The sequence below is a fragment of the Xiphophorus couchianus genome, chromosome 9 (genome assembly GCF_001444195.1).
Source record: "Xiphophorus couchianus chromosome 9, X_couchianus-1.0, whole genome shotgun sequence".
Taxonomy (NCBI): Eukaryota; Metazoa; Chordata; class Actinopteri; order Cyprinodontiformes; family Poeciliidae; genus Xiphophorus; species Xiphophorus couchianus.
Window position 1 is genome coordinate 27,001,470 of NC_040236.1, and position 21,691 is coordinate 27,023,160.

Below are 21,691 nucleotides of genomic sequence, written 5' to 3' on the forward strand. Positions count from 1 at the left end.
AATACCCTCATTCTGTGGTTTAGAAAAAAATATAATTTTTGTGATCTGGTGTGGCCTTACACATGAACACTTCAGTCTCATTTAATGTCAGACAAAAAAAAATAATAATTCTATAAAATTAATTTTGAATATAATCTCCCAGCTGACTTTCCAGCACTGCTGTATTGTAATTGTTAAATGATTAAAATTAAGGCTTCAAATAAAAATGTTGGAATTGCTTTAAACATCAAAAATGTTTAAAATTTGAAAAAAATTTCCAGTATTTGCTGATTTATTTCTGGGAAGAAACGGTTTTGGTGACCTTTAGCCCTGTTTCTTGCATCACCGGACCATTCTGGCCAGAACTGTTTTGGTTGCTTTTTTGCCAGGTTGTTGAACTCCGTGTTCAGTTTATTTATAGCTGCTCACCTTCCTGTCAATATTCCCCCTTTTTTCACCTTCTCAGGCTCAGGGCTCTGTTATTGCTTCAACATGGTTTGTTTTTATCGGCAGACAGTAACCTTCAATGCTCACATAAATTTACAGTGTAAACAGGGTGGAGGTGTAGGGCAGCCAGGAGGGGATCTTTCTGCAAAACAGTAACCTTCTTAGTACTTCTAAATGCCTTCAGAGAGGAAAAACCACATTAATATTTGAAGCTGCTTCCATTGAAGGAGATGCTAACAGTTTATGTTTAAGCTAAAGCAGTGGTTGCTCTCTGCTTCAATATTTCACTTTTCTGGGAATTGGTTTATTTGGATTCTGAGAATTTGTCTGCAGTTCATTGTAAGAGAGACGTTTAGTCGGGTTGGTGAGGTGAACAATTTAAGTCTTTGTTATTCCTAAAAAGACTGGAGGATCTGGGAACACAAAGGCTGCGTTCACACCAGCCCTGTTCAGTCCACGTTAACCGAACTCCTGTACCAAAAAAAACAAACTCTGGTGCACTTAAAAAGCTCGGTCTCGGTTCGGTTGATGTGAACTCTGATGTGATTTGAAAGCATATGTGGATGCAAGCGGACTGGAGACGGCTCCAAAAGCAGGAAGCAGACTATAGCGCTGAGCATTCTGGGTAAGAACAACCAAAACAAATGTAAATATGACGGGAGAAACAGCTCGTCGTTTTTGGCCAAAGAAAAAAAACAGAAATCCTGCAACTGCTAAAACCAGACGCCACTCCATTTTTGTTTACTTTTCCTGAAGAAGGAAGTTGCAATCAAGTCTTCTTCAGAGGTTTTTGTGTCGTTTCCTTTAGTGCTTCTTGGTGCAGCGCCCCCACAGGCAAATAGGGGCTCTGGTTTGTTGGCTCTGGTTGCCTTTATTAGCAGTTGTCAGACAGGAAAGTGTGTTATGAGAGAGGGAAGACATGCAGCAAAGATGATCTGGCCGGGATTCAAACCTGTCGAGGACTTATGGGTCGCGCTTTACCTCTTCGCCACCGCCGTGCCCAGGAACCAATTATTTTAAAGACTTTGAATCGTCTAATACAGCACAGTGTGAAAACAAACCGCAGCAGCTGAAAATGTAGCAAATGTTGTAATTTTGGCCCCCAGTCTGACCGAGTCTATCAGGTGTAAAAGCACCGTAAATATGGGCTCTCCCCCGCAAAGAGTCTGGCCTTTAATCCCTTTTTTTGCTTTGTAGGCTACATGTTCAAGTGGAAAAATAAAAGCAACTTTTAAATCCCAAGTTTGGTCTGACTCCGACATTCCTTGACTTCTAACGTAACATTTAGAAAATATTTGGAAAACATCAAAATACCTCAAATTATTGAAATACATTGCATATTTGCTTCTTACTGTTTTAAAACTGTTCAGAAATATTTATTAGGAATTGAAATCCTGCTTTGATTCGCAGTCATCTCAGCTTCACATTGCTGTAGCGCTGGTCGTACTGAGCAGGCGGCGGGAACAACGGTCTCACAATGTAGTCATCCTTGTGGTTTGTGCTGAAATCCATGTCGCCCAGCGGGAACTTGAAGTTGGTCTGTTTGGTTTACAGAGAGCAGATTAATCACCAAGCTTAGACATTCCTGCACATGCAGAGATGTAAGCACTTGAGCTTTTATAAGGGCAGTGTTATCAGTCACTGCAGCAGGAAGTTTGATGGGGGATTTTATTTTGTGATTCCTCACCTTTTGCTGCGACTCACACTGCTGCTGTAGGGTGATCTTCTTAGGCTTGTATTCAGCCATTGTGATGGTGATTTTTGGCCCCAAATCTGAAAAACAAGGAAGTCAACAAAGTATTATTATTATTATTATTATTATTACTATTTTTATTATTATTATTATTACTATTTCTACACATACCTGGTCCGGTCAGAATGTTACTCTTCGGATAGGTAGTTACTTTGGGTTGATCTACTTCCTGTTGGATGCTCTGCTCAGTTTTTTGGGGTTTGTAGCTTTCTGTTGACACACTTTCTGGGCCAAAATAGACGTTACTTTTCGTAATCAAGCCGGGATCAGGTAAACTCGTTGGAGGCTGTGAGCCGTTCTGCTGGAGTGTGAGTAAAATGTGACACCTTCAGATTACTGAATCAAAAATAATCTACATTAAATAAAACTCCCAGGCTCTATGAAAGGTCCCAAGCTGGCCTTTTATGAATTTAACAGTTAAGAATTAAGAACTATGTCATGTTTGTGGTAATATAAATACATAAAAACTGTAAAAAGTAAGATTAGTAAGCTTACACTTGAGAAGAAGATGCTGTTGGTGGTGACATGAATCTTTTCTCCGCTTTGCTCCTTGTTAGTGTCAACAAAGGGCAGATAGCTGGCACACTGGGCTGGTTTTACTATGACAATAGGCTCTGTAGTCAACGAAACAAAATTAGATTAATTAATGCGCTAATATTTTATCAGTTGTCTTGATTTATTCATAAAATGTTGCTATATATATAATGTGGTACAGAGTCACACATAATTTTTTATTGTAAAACTTTAGTTGTGTTGAGTCTAGACGTAAATATAGCTGGAAAAATTAGTTTTATTGTATCTATTGACATGAAATTCACACCAGAAACCTCCAAGTTACAGTAAAGCGAGACTTATTCACACTGCTGGAGGATTTAGATGTAAATGCTTTTTTTTAAACCAAGATATTTCTTTCTGGTAGAACATTAGATGTACACCACTCAGAAACAACATAACAAAGTAAAATGAGTGTCACTTAAAACATCTCTATATTCTATTAAAAAAATTGGATGTTGAAAAGTGTTTAACAGTGCTCTACATCTAGCGGTTAAAATGTTTATTGGCAATACATCTGTTAAACCCAACCAACCATTGTTTTCAATGGTTTCTCTGCTTTTTTCATTGTTTATTCTTGTTGCAAAGAGAGTTAAAGTTTGAGGAAACTCAGCTTCTTCAGTTTTTGCAGCAGAATGACTGGGAACATTCAGGAGTTTAAACATCAGGATCAACTGTTATGAAGGTTTTGCAAAAGCAAGGATGCCGAGATCTTCACAGAGTTTTTTGCTTTTATTGATTTGTATATAATGAGAAACCTGATGATCAACTATCGGTCTGGCCTAAACCAGCTCTTCTCATCTGAAAATAAGAGCAGGATTGCTATCTAAATGCTGACAGATCTCAGCTGGTTTCTTGGATTTCCAAGCTATTTTGCAGGTTTTTTAAAAGATTTTTTTCTTCCCATGTTCTATTTATTACACATAATTTAGGGCCTAATTTTTGCAGGTTTCTTTTTGTGGGTAGATTTCCTCAGTTATTGTTGGAAGACCATTAGAAACATGTTTACTGAGAAAAATTACATAGTCAACACTTTCTACTCGCTGTAAATGGCCAAATGTTCCACAGTTTCACTGTTGTAAAGCTGTCTGTGTCTAATTCACTGAGTGAACTGCATTATTATATCCGGAAGCCATTTCAGCAGGACAGAAGTCAAAATGAGGAAGCACGTACCAACTTTGTGGGATTTAAATTCATCTCTGAAGGAGGTGGCCCAGCTGTCTTTGTAGTCATATCTGGGTCTCAACTCATCCTGAATTATCGGCTTTGTTGGGCTGTAAAAAAGTTTCAATCGTTATTTTGTTCATTAATAAGAAAATACAAGATGACCAACATTTTTTAAAAGCAACAAAAAGATTCCAATTTATAAGTATTTAATGGTGCCGAACAATACATAGATATTAAAGCTTTCAGTTTTTCAAAATGTTTTTGCTTTTTATTTTGTTATTGCAGTAAAAAGTTGTCAATCTTAAACGGGATAACTTTTAATTATCCTCTGTGGGGTTAAAGTTTGGACTGATCCACGCGTCAACATAATGTCTCTTGCTCCTTGAAACGCTCTTCCACAATCTGAACCTGATAATTCCTGATTTTGATGTCCTGCTTGCACTGATGCAGCCATGAATGTGAAACAGAACAAGTCTTTACTTTAAACACTCAACTATCTTTTTTTAGAGATCCAAAGTCTGCTCTTTATCCTCCCTGCTGCAAACTGAAGCGGTTTATTCAGTTTCTTCACTGCTGAGTGAAAAGACAACACTTTCATCTATTTTACTTCCTCGAAAATGATTAGTTATGACTCTAACTTATTTAAGTTTTAACATTTATCCCCATGACTGTTTATGTTTTACTAAACGGCAAATTATTACCTTTCAACATAATGAAATTAGTTGTGTTTTTAAAATAAACCGAGTCATTTACAACAAACCTTCCAGAAAACTTTCTGACCTGTTGACAGAGATCTGAGGGAATGCCGATGAATATGATGTCTGTGTTTCTGAACCCTTTGCAGGATTACCCATACAGACAGAGGAGTAATGCTAAAAAACAACAAGAAAAACTTTTAATCTAGTGTTAATTGTAAATTTCTATAAGATATTTTCACCAGAAACAATCATTTCATACATTTTAAAGCTGATCAGACTAGTTCATTCAGCCACATTCTAGCTTAATAGTTCTATAATAATTGACTGTATAAATCTGTTCCCAGTGCTGCTATGGAGAGTTTCTAAAATTATCTCAGAAGTGAATGTTTTTATTTCCACCATATTTTTGTGTAGTACCCTTTCAGCTAGCTCTACTGGTTGGACAAGATGCTTCCTATAGGTGTCTTTGTATTGGGAGAGAAAGTTGAGAGCGCGTAGATCTCCTTTTATTGTTGGAAAACCTTCTTCTACAGAGAAAAAAAAACATGATTTGACATGAGTTAAACATTACCAACAGCAGAATCAAGAAATAAACCTCGCTGCAATGATTTTAGTGTTACTCATTACAAGGGACATAAGGTTAAATAGTTCATTGTTCAATGTTTAACTTGTTGTTGGAAAGCTAATCTTAGTAGAATCTGGTAAATATTCAAATAAATCCTGTGGCCATTCATTCATAATTTAGCATAGCTTTTCATTTAAATCATGAAGCAAAAGTGAACAACATACCTAAATGACTGACTTTGGGTTTTACCAGTTTTGATGGTGGATGTGGAATAAAGCTGGCTTGTGTCATGCTTTTAGGAATATCTTCCAGCGACTGGATGCTTATTTTTGGTTGAAAGTTGCTAGTAGCTCTCTGGTGACCAGTAAACTGCTGGGAGGAGATTCCCTGAAGGTCTGCAAGCATGTTAGAGTTATCCTTGTGCAGATTATGCATAGCAAAATATGAATCAGGACACCTGTCTCAGGTATGTGTGGGGTACATGAGCTGTTTATGGCATAAACAGCTCTAGTAATCTCACTATGATATGAGAATTGCTCTCTAAATAATGACTAATTTCGGTGGTTCCTAAGCTGTTTTGTAGCTTCTTTTCAGTATTAACCCTTTGCACATGACTTTACGCTCTTCAGAACTCGGCCCGCTCCGCCATGACGGACGTCAAAACAACCAACGCGCTCATGTAAAGCCTGTCAAAAAACAGACATCTCTAGCCTAATATCGCTTTTATTTACTTGATTTCACTGTAGAAATGGTCATAGAGTGCAGTGCGATTCACTGCACAAATGGACAAGGATGCAAAGCAAATTTGTCATTTTACTGAATAACTTTTAATGAGGAAAGATACGCAGCGGCGATGGATAGCAGCCGTCAATCATTCTGTCAAATCGTGGATTAGCAGGGAACACCTTACAGGGTAAAAAGACTATCGTTTATATAATTAATAAGTATGATTAGAAAGATATCAAATATCGCATTATGGAGAAGGTACTCGTCTAGCCATTGGTAACCATGGAGACAATGTCGCGCCGTAATGTAGCCTAGCATGTAAGGAATAAACCAGTTAACATCTCGTCTTCTGTACGTTTTTAATATTGCTTCAGTGTAAGGGGAAACCTTACGCCAAAGGTTTATATCATGATGATATAGATCATCATGATATCATGATTTATATCATGATTTATATCATTATATATCATGATTTATATCATGATTTATAATGATATAAATCATGTGGTGTGAATTCAGGCTTAGTAGGTAATTAGATCAACAGTCAGGAGGGAGGAGGTTCGGGTCGGTTTGTAAGCTAACTGTTTCTAGCGTCTGTAAATACCTCCATCTATGAGCCCCGACCAGGTGTGTTACGTTCACCGACAAATTAGCTTGAGGTGAACAAGTAGAAACCATAAATAAACTGGCAAAAACAACTTGGGAAAACAACGTAAGTCGCTCTGTTCAATAATCCCGTCCCTCACTTCTGACGTCCATCATGGCGCCTTGAATGATTAGGTGACGTAGTTGCAAAGGGTCAATTGATTTCTTCAATGATTTTCATTTATTACACATAATTTACAACCAAATTTTTGTTTTTCTTGTTAAGTGTAGACTACCTGTGAGTTTGATGTGGATTAGCCCTTGAGAAACATATTTACTGAGACAAATTAACATATTCAACACCTTTTTTTCTTAACTTTAAATGGCAAAATGCTCCACATTCATTTTCCGGTTCACTTTCATCTTGTTAAACTGTATCATTGTATCTAAAAGCCATTTTAACAGACCTAAACTCATAATAAGTAAAAACATACCAACTTTGTGGGCTCTAAAGTCATCTTTGAAGGTCGAGGTCAGGCCGCGTTTAAAGACATCGCTCTGGTTGAGCACCGTATTATCTTTCTTCTTCGGCTCTCTGCGAAAACTATTCAATTGTTCTTTTGTTAATTACAAACAAGAAAAATACAAGATCATCATTTTTCAAAAAGCAACAATAAGATTCAAAATTGCAATAACTTAACGTTGCCTGGCCATAAAGAAAACAACCATGCACAGTGATATCGCAAACAAACTTTAACTTTTCAACGTTTGTAGAAAGATTTCAGTGTTTCAACGCAACATACCAAAGTGATTTTTTCTTTCTCTTTTATTTGTTATTGAATTAAAAATAATTTTTCTCCAGTACTCCTTTAATTATCCTCTCTGGGGTTAAAGTTTGGACTGATCCACGCTTCAACATAATGTCTCTTGCTCTTTGAAACGCTCTCTCACAATCTGAACCTGATAATTCCTGATATTGATGTCCTGCTTGCACTGATACAGCCATGAATGTGAAACAGAACAACTCTTAACGTTTAACACTCAACGATTTTTTTTAGAGATCCAAAGTCTGTCCTTTATCCTTCCTGTTGCAAATTGAAACAGTTTATTGAGTTTCTCTACTGCTGAGTGGTTTTCTTAAGGCTAAGTAGCACTTTAGTCCTTCCACATTCAGAAATGTCCTTCAACTATTGAATCTGGGTTTTTTACTTTTTTGAAAATGATTAGTATTCAAGTTTTAACATCCCTCTCCACATTTTCACCACCAATTTTGTCAGTTGTTTGCGTGACAGCATAAACCTTTAAGGTTTTCTATTTTCTATATCTGGGATAAATAACTTTGAGGTGAAAAATATTAAGCATTACTGAACTCTTCTAATGACAGATTATTACATTTTAAGATAGTAAAGTTAGTTGAAAAGACACGTTTAAATTAACTGAGTAATTTAAAAGAAACTTTCCAGAGGTGGAGAAAAGTTTCGTACCTGGTGAGATTGAGCTGGGGGTAGGATGCTCTGTACATTGTCTTTGTTTCTGAACCTTTCCCAGGGTCACCTATAGTGATGCTGGAGAAATGCTGAAAAACAAACAAAAAGTTTTTAGTCAAAATAACTTTAATCAGTTATTTTATAGTGGATTCCTAACTAAAATTAGTTCTAACAATGTTTTATGGGCTACAGGATACACAAACATCTACCAGGATAGACAAGGAAGGAAGGAGAGGAGGAAGAAGGGAAGGAAAGAAAGGAAGAAAAACAAAAGAAGAATGGAAGGAAGAGAAAAAGGAAAGAAGGAAGGAAGAAAGGAAGAGAAAAAGGAAGGAAGGAAAACGTAAGTCAGTAAGTTAGTTAGTAAGAAAAGGTAAGTAAGTAACTAAATTAGTTAGTAAGGAAAAAGTTAGTTGGTTAGATAAAGGTAAGTAAGTGAGTGAGTAAGTAAGTTAGTTAGTTAGTTCATTTTGCAACAACTAACTGTCACATGTGTCACACTTGTGTCTAATGAACACAAACTGTCTCTTCCATTTGAACAGAAAACTACGAAAAGCCGTCTTGGTGTAAACTTTTCCAAACTGACTCTCATCTGCTGGACCTGAAGGTAATTTTCTACTATTTTTTTCCAATTCACAGACCAAATGAGCACCTGTTCTCTGGGTTATATTTATATTCCAGGTAAACATAAAAATCATGGATTATTCATTTGAAGTTCATAGAGAGCACATTACCAAATTAGGTGAACAACCAATAAAATGTATCAAATCACAGCTCCTTTCTTTTTTTAAATTTGTGTATTTTTATCAATCCATATATATAAATTGTGATCTAAATACAAACTAACCAAGAAACTGAAAAGCTCCTTTGATAGTTTATATAACAGTTATAATGTTGAATTTCTGGGTAACTATGCTGTTATGGAGAGTTTCTGAAACAATGTCAGCTGTTCTCCCATTAAATTATCTCCGAACTTAATGACTTTATTCCCGCCATAAATCTTGTGAAGTACCTTTCCAACAGGCTGCACACGCTGGTGAAGATGTTTCTTATAAGCATCTTTGTATTGGGTGATAAAGTTTAAAGTGCGTGGATCTCCTTTTATCGTTGGAAAACCTTCTTCTACAGAGAAAAACAAAAACCAAAACAAAAGCATGATTTGACGTTTGTTAAACATTACCGACAACAAGATCAAGTAATAAACCCTCACTACTTTGATTTTAGTGTTACTCATTATGAGGTACATACGGTTAATAAGTTCACTGTTCAATTTTTAACTTGTTTTTAAAAAGCTAATCTTGGCAAAATCTGGTAAATATTCAAATAATCACTGCAGCTATATGAATTCAGAAGGCAAATCTAAATAACACATAAGACTGTGACATACCTAAATGTTTAGCTCCACATTTGACTAATTTTGATAGAGGTTGTGGAACATAACAGCCATGTGTGATGGTTTCAGGAACATGCTCCACTGACTTGAATATTGTTGAGTCTGTAGGTTTAAATGTTTTGGCAAATAGCTGATGGTGGGTTAATCCCTGGGACTCCATGGTAAAAGTCTCCCTTTGCCTGAAAGTTTGTAGACATGTTAGAGTTATTCTGCTGCAGGTTATCCATGGAAAACGATGCAGCGGGACACCTACCTCAGGTATTTGTGGTTTCTAAGCTGTTGATGGTCTGAGAATACTGTTCTGCTGCCTCCAAGCTGAAAGTCTCAGTCTACCCATATATGAGTTGCATTAGCATATGGCTAATTTCTGTCTCAGCAGATCTAGAGAGTCCTTCTTGGAGCTTCTTTGCTTAAGTTATGTGGTTTCAGAGCATTTGAAAAATGCTACAATGCCTCACCGTGGAAACTTCTGTGCTGTGGAACATGATAAAGTTGTTTGCTGCTACTGCAAAGAAACAAACTCAAGACATGGTGTCAAATAACCTGTCAAAATGAAAACAATAGAAAAAAAATTTCATTTTCATTGAGTGTAAATCTACAAAGGGACATGTAGCAATTAGGGAGGTGGCAAAATCTTTTAAAGCAAAGGAAAAAATGATGCAACATGATGTAATGCACCTTTGCTCATGCTTCAATGGCCTAAGGAGACTTTCCCACAGTTTTTAAAATAATCTAATTAGAAAGAAAATGCAAAAATACAAAGATAAAGTACAAAAAGCTTATTAGAAATAGCAATGGAAAAATTATACATAACATTTTTAAATCAATTTCAGTATTTATACTAGTCTTCATTGTAAATATCAAAAGTGTAATCCTTCAATGGACTGCTTAGTGATTAAAACTGACTTGAATATGACAAAAGTCATTCTATATCTACAAATTAAATTTTACTTCTTATTTTTTGCAGGGTAAGTTGGAAGTGGGAAAGGTTGTTTTGCATCTTTAAGGCAGTTAATTCACCAGTGTCATTTGGACATAGATAATTCTTTTTACTTTTATAAGGCATTTGACATGGAGATTTTTTTTTTTTTTTGGTTTTCCTTTATACGTGCATAACGACATTCTGATTTAAATTCCTCTTCAAACCTTTTATGGATGCAAACTCGACTAAAAACCCACTTGTATTTGAAACGTAATCAATTACAAATTTATTGATGGAACCTGACTTAATGTCGTGTTTTGATTGTTGATTCTATGTTGCATTGTGTTTCTGTGTTTGATATGATGTAAAGCACTTTGAAATGCGTTGCTGCTGAAATGTGCTATACAAATAAAATTTGATTGATTTGATTGATTCAATAAACAAGCTGAGATAAATCTTACGCCATTTACTGTACCCACACCTGAAAATATGTGAAAAATAAAGTACCTATGTATATTTTAAAAAATGTTTTCAAATTTACAGCGACCCAGGAGGCTCAAATAAGTGAAGTTGTATCCAAGTTTTACTAGCTGTACCACCTAGCTACATTCGCCCTGCCACGTAAAATCAATTTCTCCATGGCAACGGCAGAGGTCAGTCAGATTCCATTTCAGTTCAGTAATATTTCAAATTATAGCAAATAATAAATGTCAAAAATTTAAAACCAAATGTATGGATGCGGTGAAATGTTGATTAAAGATTAAAACTGTTTTGTAGAAAGAAAAAAAACATAATATTGTCTTTTTCTCCAATGTAACCAAAAGAACGGAAGTGACGTAGATCAGCGGCATTTTCTTCCGCTCTCTTTTCGTTGAGGCTCAGCTAGCGGCCGGGTGGGTACACGTTTTGGTCGGGTTTTAATTTAGGATTTTTAACTGTATTGAACACTTTTATACAAAAAATATTTTGCTGCGTCGTGTATTAAGTTAAAAATATTACCTGTTATGTTAGTATTATTAGTGTTTTAGGTACAGAATTAGCGTAATCGTATTTAAATTTTACGTTACCGACAGGCATGTGGCGCGGCCTTTCAACCAGTTCACCGAGCTAACGGCTAGTGCTACGTTTCATATTAGTCTAGTGGCCCTGCAGATACATCTACGTCATTTTAGGTAACAAATATATGACCAGCATAAAGATTAGCGTTTATGTAGATTGTGTGTGAGAATAATGTGAACTCTTAACGGCTTTGAGACGTCATTGAAAGAGCTAACCGTACGTCAAATCTGACCAGCGTTTGTTTCCTCCAGCCTGCAAACATGCAGATCTTCGTGAAAACGTTGACGGGGAAGACCATCACCCTTGAGGTTGAGCCCAGCGACACTATCGAAAATGTCAAGGCAAAAATCCAAGATAAGGAAGGTGAGTTCTAGCATCTTCACCGCACTCAGCTGTAGAGAAAAATATTACTTTATTTTCTACTCTATCATTATCACAGGTATGTTGGCAACATTTCTAAAGATGCCAAAACAAATGACCTAACCTGGAAGAGGATTTAAATAAATGTTATCTATTTAAGTTTAAGTTAAATCAAAGTGTGGGATAATTTATTGCTAAATTTGAGCTCATGATTTAGTACCTCAAAAAAATTCTTAAACTTTTAAGATTTTTCAGTAAAACTTGAAGCTATTTCAGTTTACCACAAATGTCAGTAAATTGTCTTTAATCAATTGTTTGATTAGGCCAAAATGTCAAATTAGTTACAGTGTAATGGGGTATTTTGTTTGTCAGTTTTATTTCACAGCCACGGCAATGGAAAATGCCAAATGATCTGGCTTTGTTTACTTTGTAGCGAACCTTAAAACTGTAACAAGAATGCAACTGTGAACCAAAAGTTTGCTCACTAATTCATATTAATATGCAACTTTTTCTTTGTCTTATTACATTTATCATCAGTATTTTAGTTTGTGGGCTTATTGGAAATGTGCCATCACAGATCTCTGAAGAAAATGGAAAAGCGAAAAAACTAGGAAAATTCAGTTTGTGTTTTAATCAGGGTTAGTTTATATACATTTCTATGCATTTAAAATGGTTTTTAAAATGTTGGGACTCAGTCAATAAGTAATTTGTTTGTGTTTGCAGGTATTCCCCCAGATCAGCAGCGTCTGATCTTTGCTGGAAAACAGCTCGAAGATGGACGCACACTGTCAGACTACAACATCCAGAAAGGTGAGGCCTGAATATCCCAAAATGCACAGAAGAACTAAAACAGAGTCATGACCTCATAAACCATGGCAAATAATCTGTAGGATTAGGTTGTGTCAACATTAGAAAGCACGAGTCTTTCTGTAGGTCTGATATTCCTCATGTAAATGTAACATATAAGTATTTTAAGTTGTTTGGGAAATAGTTTTGAAATCTCTTTGAGGTATAAAAATTTGTTTTTGTTGTGTTCCAGAATCAACCCTCCACCTGGTTCTCCGTCTGCGTGGCGGCATCATTGAGCCGTCACTCAGACAGCTGGCCCAGAAGTACAACTGCGACAAGATGATCTGCCGCAAGTAAGTCGAGTTATGCAGAAATTTGCGCCGTTATGTGCAAAATTGCTTTTAATTTAAGTCACCATATTCAGACTAAGCAATTTTGCATTTATACTGCTGAATATTAAGATAACGTTTAGTCTTAAACTTAAAATAACTTTAGTTTTTCACTTATTTTAATTTCTGCCACATCTAAGTTTTTCTGTATTTAATAGATTTTTGATGCAATACATTCTGACTTTAATGCGATTTTAATAGAACTACATCTTTCAATGTGTGAGTTGTTGAAAAACAGATCATTTTTCCTCCCAGGTGCTACGCCCGTCTGCACCCTCGTGCTGTGAACTGTCGCAAGAAGAAGTGCGGACACACCAACAACCTTCGCCCCAAGAAGAAGCTGAAGTAAACACTTTGGTTGGATTGGCACTGTGCGCCATTTTGCTTTAAAATAAATAAGAAAATTATGTTTCCAGCCTGGTGTGTGTTATTCAGTCCCTTCGCCTGCTGCATAATGATGACATAATTACCTGGAATAAGCCACAGCTGGTCCAATGATCTTTATTACAGTTCGCCAAATGTTCTCAGATGAAGGTGGAAGATAGGTGAGGAGTTCGCATTATTTCTGTTCGCAGAAACTTTCCCCCTCTGTCCTGGATAACTCATTACGTGACTTCCTGGAGTTTGTAGCTGAACTTTTCCAGAACTTACTGGTCTGAGCAGAAAACCGAATATCACATGGATGAGCTCATTAAGACACTACAAGGAAAGAGCAACTAGTTCAGCAATAATTTCAGAAATCAAATGTATAAAAATACCTAAATTTATGTACTTTTATATTTAAACTGTTAGGTATTTCACTTTCTAAGTAGCTAAATGAACCTTTATAACGCGTTACAAATCCTGAAGATTTCATTTCTGTAGAAATTGTAAGAAACAAATTATCTTTTTCCATTAAAAGAACCACAGCAGAGTTATTGCAGGGCAACGGTTTAATGTTTAAAACAGCTCAGTACAAATATAATGAAATCATCTCATCAAATCCCATTAAAGATTTATTTAACACTGATAGTTTAGTCGTCGGTACACTTCCTGTTGGGCGGCTTGCCTCTACTCCATGGACAGTTCTGAGGTATTTGGAGTCCTAGAAAACCTGGAAAAATTAAATTTAATGGAGGCGAACATCAGATTCCTTCAGGTGGAGTTTGTTTCTGTTCAGCGGAAAATCTTTGGCGCTGCTCTTTTGCAGGTAGCGCATCCTTTTATAGTCTTTATCCTAATGTATGAAAGAAAAGACAATTTCATGTTTGCTACATCTTTTGTCCCGCCTTCTAGTATTTCAAAAAGTATACACTCACACGAGGGATACAAAATCCTGCTTTTACTCTTCATTACAAGCAGATTTAGAGAAAAAAACAGCAAATTTAAATACTCCAAACGTTCAGTTATTAACTTTCCTCTGATACTTATGTCACGATCTGCATGTTAAATGTTTGAATGTTGACTAAACCTACATGAAGTCTGGTCTGTTAGCAGTAGAGGGCATCCTGCCTGTTTCTGCCCCAGTCTAATGAATCTACAAGGTCGCTGTGCAGAAGTCAGAGACGAGGCTGTTCTGATGCAAATGTCTGACATTAACCTTGCAGAGCGTTTTTTTTCCTTCTCTCCTTTTACACAAGGTGGCAATTCATCATAACCTATTAACACCATGAAAAAATCATGAAAGGTTTTGCAAAGGTCTCAATCTACACATGACTTCCATTTTCTACAAACATGCAGCTCTGTTAGGAGTATTGCTGGATCGGTTGCAGGCAGCAGCTGAGTTTTGATCCTTTGATTGGCAACGAGGCTGAAGAAATGCTTGTAGTGTTAATGTGACTTAAAAATCAGAACAGCTGAGATTTTATTTAAACTATAAGTCAAATGACTAAATCAAAACTCAACATGCAGCGACTCGTACCGCTTAATGTTCACATTTTGTTACACAATTTTGTTTGGATTTTATAATGCAGAAAATCAAGTGTAAGGAAAATAAATGAAATCAGAATTAAATGTGAGGAACATCAGTTTTCAAGTTTTCACAATGATTCTCAATTTAATTCAAGTCTGAACTTTAAATAGGGAATTTTAGGACCTTAATCCAGGTGTAAGTTTTCTGTAGGTACAATTTTGTTTTCCAGAAATAAAAGGTTGACAGCATGATGCTGCCACCACCACCAGTCACCCTTTAGATGGTGATGGGCTCCATCAGTGTACTGCCACTCTTGTCTGTAGATTTTGGCATGAAGTAGTTAAAGCAGCAGTATGAAACTTACAAAAATAATTATTTTTTTACATATCTGTTAAAGCTGTCACCATGTTGTGACAGTTTAATACGTGACAGATAATCTGTAAAAAGATCAATCAGCTTCTTCCAGCTGATTCGAGTACCTCGATTACTAAATTATACTTTTACAACAGCCCTAATCAGCTCCTCCCTGAGCTATCGCCTTTTGAAGAAAGGCACGACTCCTGACCAAAAACAATCCATCAGTGCCCAGAAGATGATCTTATTGCTGTCAATCAATCTCATGTACTTGCTACTAACTGTGCTAATGATGGAGAAACGACTTACCATTACAAGAAACCATTTATCCGCTGTCACCAGTGGCTATGCTAACTACCCTTAGCATTCTTTTCAGGCACTGTTATGGTATTAGCTACTTAGTGCAGCGCAACATAACTTGTCGTGAATGCTAGGCTAGTTAGCATGGCCACTGATGATGGCGGGTAAACGGTAAGCTGTTTCTCTGCCATTAACACATTTAGCAGTGAGTACATGAGGTTGATTGACAGCAATATGACCCTCCTCCTGGCTCTGATTGGTTGTCTTTGGTCAGGAGCAGTGTATTTCTTCAAAAGGCAAAGGAAGCTCAAGGAGGAGATCTTTTCAGATTATCTGTCTCTTATTAAACTGTCATGACATGATGGCAGTATTAACAAATATGTAAAAAAAATATTTTTATAAAGTTACTACTGCTGCTTTAAGGCTTTCTTTAAGCAACTCTTTCTGGCATTTTTGTAAAGGTGGCTGAATACAAATGAATATGACAAGTTGGATTTTATTAAAACTTAAATAATTTTCCTTCCACCTCACAATGATGTTCTACTTTATTAGTCTAAAATATTAAATCCCAATAAAACACTGAAGTTTGTGGTTGTCCTGCGTCAAACAGCAGAAAAGCTCAAGAGGTTTAAATACTTTTTCAGATGACTGAATACATCATAATGCAGTTTGGTACTCAAACTGTTTTCACATCTTGATGCTTTATGACCATTCTGGCTGTCACTGATTCATCAGCTGCAAAAAAAAAACAAAACCCCAGCACCCTATTTGTACCTATACAACTGTCACGGAGAAATCAATAACTCATCAGTTGCAAAGAAGCCATAAAAAAAAAGAAGAAATCGATGGTTTTTGTGCATCTGGAGTTCATATCGTAACGCTGACAGATGGGTCAGCTAAGTACCACTTTACTACTGAGTTGTGCTGTTTGGACCTGAGGCAGCACTGCAAAAATATGAAATATTACCAAGTAGTTTTATCTAGTTTCTAGTGCAGATATTGTATTACACTTGAAATACAGCAAAACTAAATTACAAGTAAATTTTCTGCAAGATATAGGAACTTATTTTAAGTAAATAAATCTTTAATATTGATGAAAAAGTGATAGTCCCACTGCCAGATTATTTTACTTATATTATGGGAAAAATGTCTTATTTTAAGTGAAATAATCTGCCAGTGGAGCTAGTAGGTTTTTATCAATATTAAGGAATTATTTACTTAAAACAAACTCCTATATATTGCAGAAAATTTACTTATAAATTAGTTTTTTCTTATTTCAAGTCCACTAAGATATTTGCACTAAATCGAGACCAAAATGGTTTAGTGAGATTCTGTGTTTTTACAGTGTGCTCACATACAGCGTCTCATTGGTTGGCAGGTAAAGGGATGCTGCAGGGCTCATGCATTGTTACCGTAGCGACGTCAGTCCTGCAGGTCTGCTGAGTTCACAATTATTACTAATATTGGTATTAATAGTGTTGAGCAACACAAAGTATATAAAGTTAAGCTTAATCTTTCTGTGTGTGTGAATACTGACGAACGTAAACAACTAAACTTGGCACAGATACATGATGAAGTGCAACGTGATTCAACGTGAGACAAAAATCCTCGGATTCATGCAGACTTCTGTTAAGCGGCTGTAGCTTAAATTTAAATTCAACACTTTTTTTTAGAGTTACATTGTTTTCTTTCCAGTTTTGGCTGCAGATTTCCCATCCCGGCTCTTGCGCGCAATGCATCGATGAACATGAATAATAGAACAAGTTGTGAGAAAGACAAGTTCTTATAAAATATAAACAGTTTTATGCTGGCGATCCTTGGAGCTGAAGCGAGTTGTTGCATCTCTTGAGTTTGCTGATGTGCTGGCTGGTGTGATCCTGCTGCCTGTGGACGGTGGGGAGCTGGAGGTCAGGGTGTTTGTCTTCATGTGTCCAAACCCTGACCACGCTCCTACTGGGTGCATCTCCACAGCCTCATGGCAATTAATGCAGGTGTTTCACTTGTAAGTAGGGCTGCAGCAAACAATCATTTTAGTAATCGATTATTCTGGTGATTAATCGGGTGGAAAAAAAATTGGCACATTCTGCAGATATTTCATTTAACCACTTAGATTTTTTTTAAAAGATGCAAATAAATAATCCAATAATAAAAAAAGAAATTGCCTAAAACACAAAAAATTGCATTCCTTTAGCGTACGCTTGATCATTTGTAACAAGGAATGCATGTACAGTGAAGAAATAGTTAACTGTTATTTTTTGATTAGTAAAAATATACTGACACTGATTCTAAGGTATTTTTTTTTATAAACAATGCATGTTTATGCATCTTTTATTATTATTATTTTGAATCCCTTAAATCTATGGGGATCATCATTACTTTCGTCTTGATACTCTTTAGTACCGGTCATTTTGACGTTTTGGCGAACCGGACAAATGAAATACCATTAAATATCCGGAAAACGTTGTTAGTTGACGTTTGGCACCGACAAACGTTCGGGAAAGGAACGTAATGTTCCTAATAAAACACATTGTGTTATTGGGAACAGTCGGCAGGCCAACAGTCGTTAGCAGGCTAACGTTAGGCAGCTTTCAGGGGACATTGTCTGATGCTAACAGGAGATTTTTTAAAAGAATTTGAACCAAGTGAAGCTAAAAATGTCACTTTAGGAGTTCTGTGTAAAACAGGCAAAGAAAGGTTTACATCTAAAAGGCAAAATGTTAATATTTTTTGTACCTTTGCTGCTCTTTGTTGCTGTTTTCTCAATAAATGGCCATTTACTCCAGATAACAATCAATTACTAAATTAGTTGATGATTGTTTCATTAATCAATCCAACCCTACTTGTAAGCATTAGTAACTTGAATCACTAATAGTAACTAGAAGATTTAAACCTAAATGCTGCATTTCTACAACCACATGAGTCCAGGCGTTTATTTAATATTATGTGGGCTTCAGAGTAAACTACAAGATAAGAAAATAGACCTTTCACTTTCTCTTGTTTCTTGGAACCACACATCTAGAATTTTGATGAGGCGCTTGTCTGATGTAACTCGCACCCTTAAGGCTCTGTTATCTCACGGTCTGTCCAGACAAGCCCGAGCGCTTCAAATATATACATGCAGCTCTGGTGGGAGCAGAGCCGCGCCATCACTGTCCTTTTCTATTTTACACACACACTCAGGTTGTTGTTTGGTTATTTGATAATTCAATTACCACTCTGGCTTCTAATCATGCAGAATATAACACCACAATGAGCTCGAACATTTAAGCAACAGGCCAGAATCATTAAATATAGTGCTAAATAGCAATCCTCCTAAAAGATGCTCTCCCTTATTTTCTGCCAATGAGGCCTCACATTATTAATTTTGGTTCATTAATTTCATTACTATGAACATATAAAGCTGAAAGGCTGGCAGCTTTGGTTCTGCATTTTACTTAACAGGCTTCATTTATAAAGTGGATTTAAAACAGACTACGACCTTCCTTTGACGCTGAAGTGATTTTTATCTCAAAGGATAGTTCACGGATGTTTCTTGCCAAATGCTAATTTGAGTTGGCACTGTCATTAAATGAGTCATGCACATGCAGTCACATTGAGCAGGGCCAATGGTGAGAAACAAAAACCTAGGCTGCTTCCACACAGCAGGCGAATGTGGCCTACCGGTATATCTGAATTTTTCACTGCAGTCTGAATGGCCCAAAAACAAATCTGATTTGAGCCACTGGTACTAAATCGAATACATACCCCATTGCATTTTATCCGACTTTTACTTCATTAACATGAGATATGCATCATAAAGCTGCAGCAGAAGAAGCCAGACTGGACATAAACAATGGCTGAAGAAATTATAATTATGAATTCATAAATGAAGTTTGTTCCACTGAAGTGCATCACATCACAATCGTGGCTGTGACTACGCATCCTAACAAATTTCCCTATAGTCAATGCTCCACAAAAAGTGGTTGCTATTAGTTGTGTTTCATTTTTTTAGCTTCCTTTGTGTTATGATCTTGTGACGACACCGTCGGCTCGCATTGCTGAATAAACTGTCAAGTGAATCAATAAACGGCTCCATCCATTTTTACTTCAGTAAACTATGGGCTGCTGTGTGACGTCAATGTTCTCCTTCTGTGCAGGCGGGTCGCTTTGTAAAACATTCACACAGAAGTCTAATTACGGTTAATTAATAGAATAAATTAATTATTTATTCTATTAATAAATAGAATAAATAATTCTATTTATGTGCTTTTTGTGCACACACACAAAAAAGATCAGATTTCAGCTTTAAGGCCTGCTCTGTGAAAGTAGCCAAAGTTGCTTTGCTTTAAGACCCTCAGCCTTTGTTCCAGTATTGATCCAACTTGAAATCTATTTCTGATTTCCCTGACAACACTGAGTCAAAATGATCATTACTATATTGTCTTTACTGAGATATTTCAAGTCTATGCCTAAAGGTTTGCTAATATTTTGTCAACAATAATACTTTGAAAGTTTTTAAGATTATTTTTGTCTTTTTGGCATTCATCTATCAACTGTCTTCTGCTTATTTGAAGTCAGTTGGCAGAGTCCAAAAGGTCACTGCTTCCTGGTGACCAAAGTGTTAGGAAAAAGGGGATTATAGTCTCTAATTTAATCTGGGGTCTCTTTCCAGCTGTACATCTTCCCAAACACCTCATACATCTGTCTTTGAACATTGTACAAAAATTTTACTAAACGGTCAACAACAAAACACTTTTCTTTTCCAGCAGCCATTGTACAGCGCATACAGCGGTAAAACCAGCTGACCAAACGTGCTGGAGCTCAGCTGCGGTTGCTAAGTAACAGGCTGGGCTTGGCTGAGGTTGTTAGGTAACGGAGCAGCGTCCATTGATCATGACTTAACAATCAGGAGATTTCCAGACAACAAAAAACATGAACTTATTGCCAAAACCTGGTTGGGGGTTAATTTAAGCATTTGACCTGTTTTCTGAAGCAGTTGAGACCAAAATTAAAGTAGAAAAACGTGCAAAATGTGAATTTTGCATATTAAGTTCTCTTTAATTTACTAGTAAAATGACAGGTCACTGTTGTCTTGCAAGAAAATATCCTCCGCAGAAACAACAAGCAGCTATGGTACGTCTACAGGGGCTCACCTCACGCCGGGAGGAAAGTCGAGGTCAGGTGATTTGATGCGAGCCAAAATCTCAAAATGCAGCCTCGAGTTTAAACAGCTTGTCACTGTTTGAACTGGACAATTAGCTATCATAGCAGGACAAAAACAAATTAAGGTCTACGTGGGTCGTCTATACCTACTGTGTTGGACTTTATCCACTCATCGTTTGCCTTGAGTACTTTTAATTCAATATTTTCATTGTGTACTGATGAAGAAATGTAAAACTACCAAGGAAGCAACTTAAATAGCGAAAAAAAGGTCAAACATTTAAATCAGAAGACATGAGTGTGGGTATTTTAAAAGGCAGGCTTCTCTTGATGGGTTCAGAGGAATTTGAAGGTTTAGGTTATTGATATCGCTGCAATGCTTGTTCTCTACTAGAGTGAATGGACAGACTGCAGATAGAGCAGAGTGGCAGCAACTGCAGTGTTTGTTCACATAAAGCTGTGCATTCTTTACACATTCGAATGTTGGCTCCAGAACAGGCAAAGCAATCCAGGTTTGTTATGATTTCCAGCTTTTGTGAATCTTTCATGAACACCTAAAAGTACGTAAAGACTAAGTGAGTATAAATGTGTCTGTTTGTATTTGTAAATGAGGTCTCAGGTGCGATTCTTTACTAAAAGCTGCAGCATCAAAAAGCCATAAAAGGTGCTGTTATTTTCCATAGCAGACAGATCTTCCTCCTTCAGAGTGGTTAGTTAGCATTTGCAGATGATAAAACAGGACAGGAGGGTTTTGAGAAAGCTGTCAATCTTCACTGATTCTCACAGAAAAAGGTCAGCCTCAGTGTGATTTCCACCTCATCTCTGTGATCTTTGCTGTCCTGCTGCACCGATTCAACTCTACGAGCACAGACTGTGGAGATGTATCCCAGATCCAGCTGTGGCTACTTATCCACCAGTTTTGCTAGACTTTCTCTCAGGCCTTTCAGGTCACCGATTTTGACGTCCAGAACCCCGATGATTCGCTGGACTTCAACCTCTGCTTGCTCCTGCTCCTCGAGGTTCGTGGCCAACGTTTTCTCAGCGCTCTGAGCACGACTCTCCAGCTCGGTGTTTCGTCTCTCCAGATCCTATTTGAGCAAAGAGAAACAGGTTTTTATTATTCCCTGATATAAACA

At 36.7% G+C, this 21,691-nt stretch overlaps 3 protein-coding genes across 6 annotated transcripts in view; 1 reads left to right on the plus strand and 2 right to left on the minus strand.

Moving 5' to 3' along the window:
- Positions 1–1,766: 1,766 nt before the first annotated feature.
- On the minus strand, positions 1,767–9,747 carry LOC114150708 (uncharacterized). Of its 2 annotated transcripts, none has more exons than XM_028027329.1 (13): positions 9,606–9,747; positions 9,347–9,531; positions 8,972–9,081; positions 7,957–8,048; positions 6,967–7,076; positions 5,386–5,556; positions 5,014–5,123; positions 4,679–4,770; positions 3,905–4,005; positions 2,675–2,793; positions 2,291–2,477; positions 2,114–2,199; positions 1,767–1,965 (listed from the first exon to the last, which is right to left on the minus strand). In XM_028027329.1, the coding sequence occupies exons 2-13, from the start codon at positions 9,510–9,512 to the stop codon at positions 1,837–1,839; spliced, it is 1,473 nt and encodes a 490-aa protein (XP_027883130.1). In that variant the 5' UTR covers positions 9,513–9,531; positions 9,606–9,747; the 3' UTR covers positions 1,767–1,836. The 2 variants fall into 2 exon arrangements, with proteins under 2 accessions (XP_027883130.1, XP_027883129.1); XM_028027328.1 differs by having other exon boundaries at positions 2,291–2,480.
- Positions 9,748–11,048: 1,301 nt separating this feature from the next.
- uba52 (ubiquitin A-52 residue ribosomal protein fusion product 1) lies at positions 11,049–13,286 on the plus strand. The gene is made up of 5 exons (XM_028027352.1): positions 11,049–11,167; positions 11,585–11,696; positions 12,417–12,503; positions 12,733–12,835; positions 13,127–13,286. Exons 2-5 carry the CDS (start codon positions 11,594–11,596, stop codon positions 13,218–13,220), a joined length of 387 nt encoding a protein of 128 aa, XP_027883153.1. The 5' UTR covers positions 11,049–11,167; positions 11,585–11,593; the 3' UTR covers positions 13,221–13,286.
- A 4,433-nt stretch (positions 13,287–17,719) lies between these two features.
- The window catches only part of homer3b (homer scaffold protein 3b), a 53,287-nt gene continuing 49,315 nt past the window's right edge, over positions 17,720–21,691 (minus strand). For all 3 annotated transcript variants that reach the window (XM_028027340.1, XM_028027339.1, XM_028027341.1), the window contains one exon: positions 17,720–21,643. In XM_028027340.1, coding sequence (XP_027883141.1) covers positions 21,458–21,643 — 186 coding nt within the window. In that variant the 3' untranslated portion in view covers positions 17,720–21,457. The remainder of the gene's footprint in view (positions 21,644–21,691) is intronic.

What these genes read in the sequence shown, in the direction of transcription:
- LOC114150708 (XM_028027328.1), bottom strand. Translation starts at nt 9,512, where the DNA reads ATGGAGTCCCAGGGATTAACCCACCATCAGCTATTTGCCAAAACATTT. An exon ending in CTTTAGAGCCCACAAAGTTG is followed by an intron (nt 5,557 to 6,966) that starts GTATGTTTTTAC and finishes ACATGCTTGCAG; the next exon opens with ACCTTCAGGGAATCTCCTCC. An exon ending in CCTCAGATCTCTGTCAACAG is followed by an intron (nt 4,006 to 4,678) that starts GTCAGAAAGTTT and finishes ACTTTTTTACAG; the next exon opens with CCCAACAAAGCCGATAATTC.
- uba52 (XM_028027352.1), top strand. Translation starts at nt 11,594, where the DNA reads ATGCAGATCTTCGTGAAAACGTTGACGGGGAAGACCATCACCCTTGAG. An exon ending in AGACTACAACATCCAGAAAG is followed by an intron (nt 12,504 to 12,732) that starts GTGAGGCCTGAA and finishes GTTGTGTTCCAG; the next exon opens with AATCAACCCTCCACCTGGTT. An exon ending in GACAAGATGATCTGCCGCAA is followed by an intron (nt 12,836 to 13,126) that starts GTAAGTCGAGTT and finishes TTTTCCTCCCAG; the next exon opens with GTGCTACGCCCGTCTGCACC.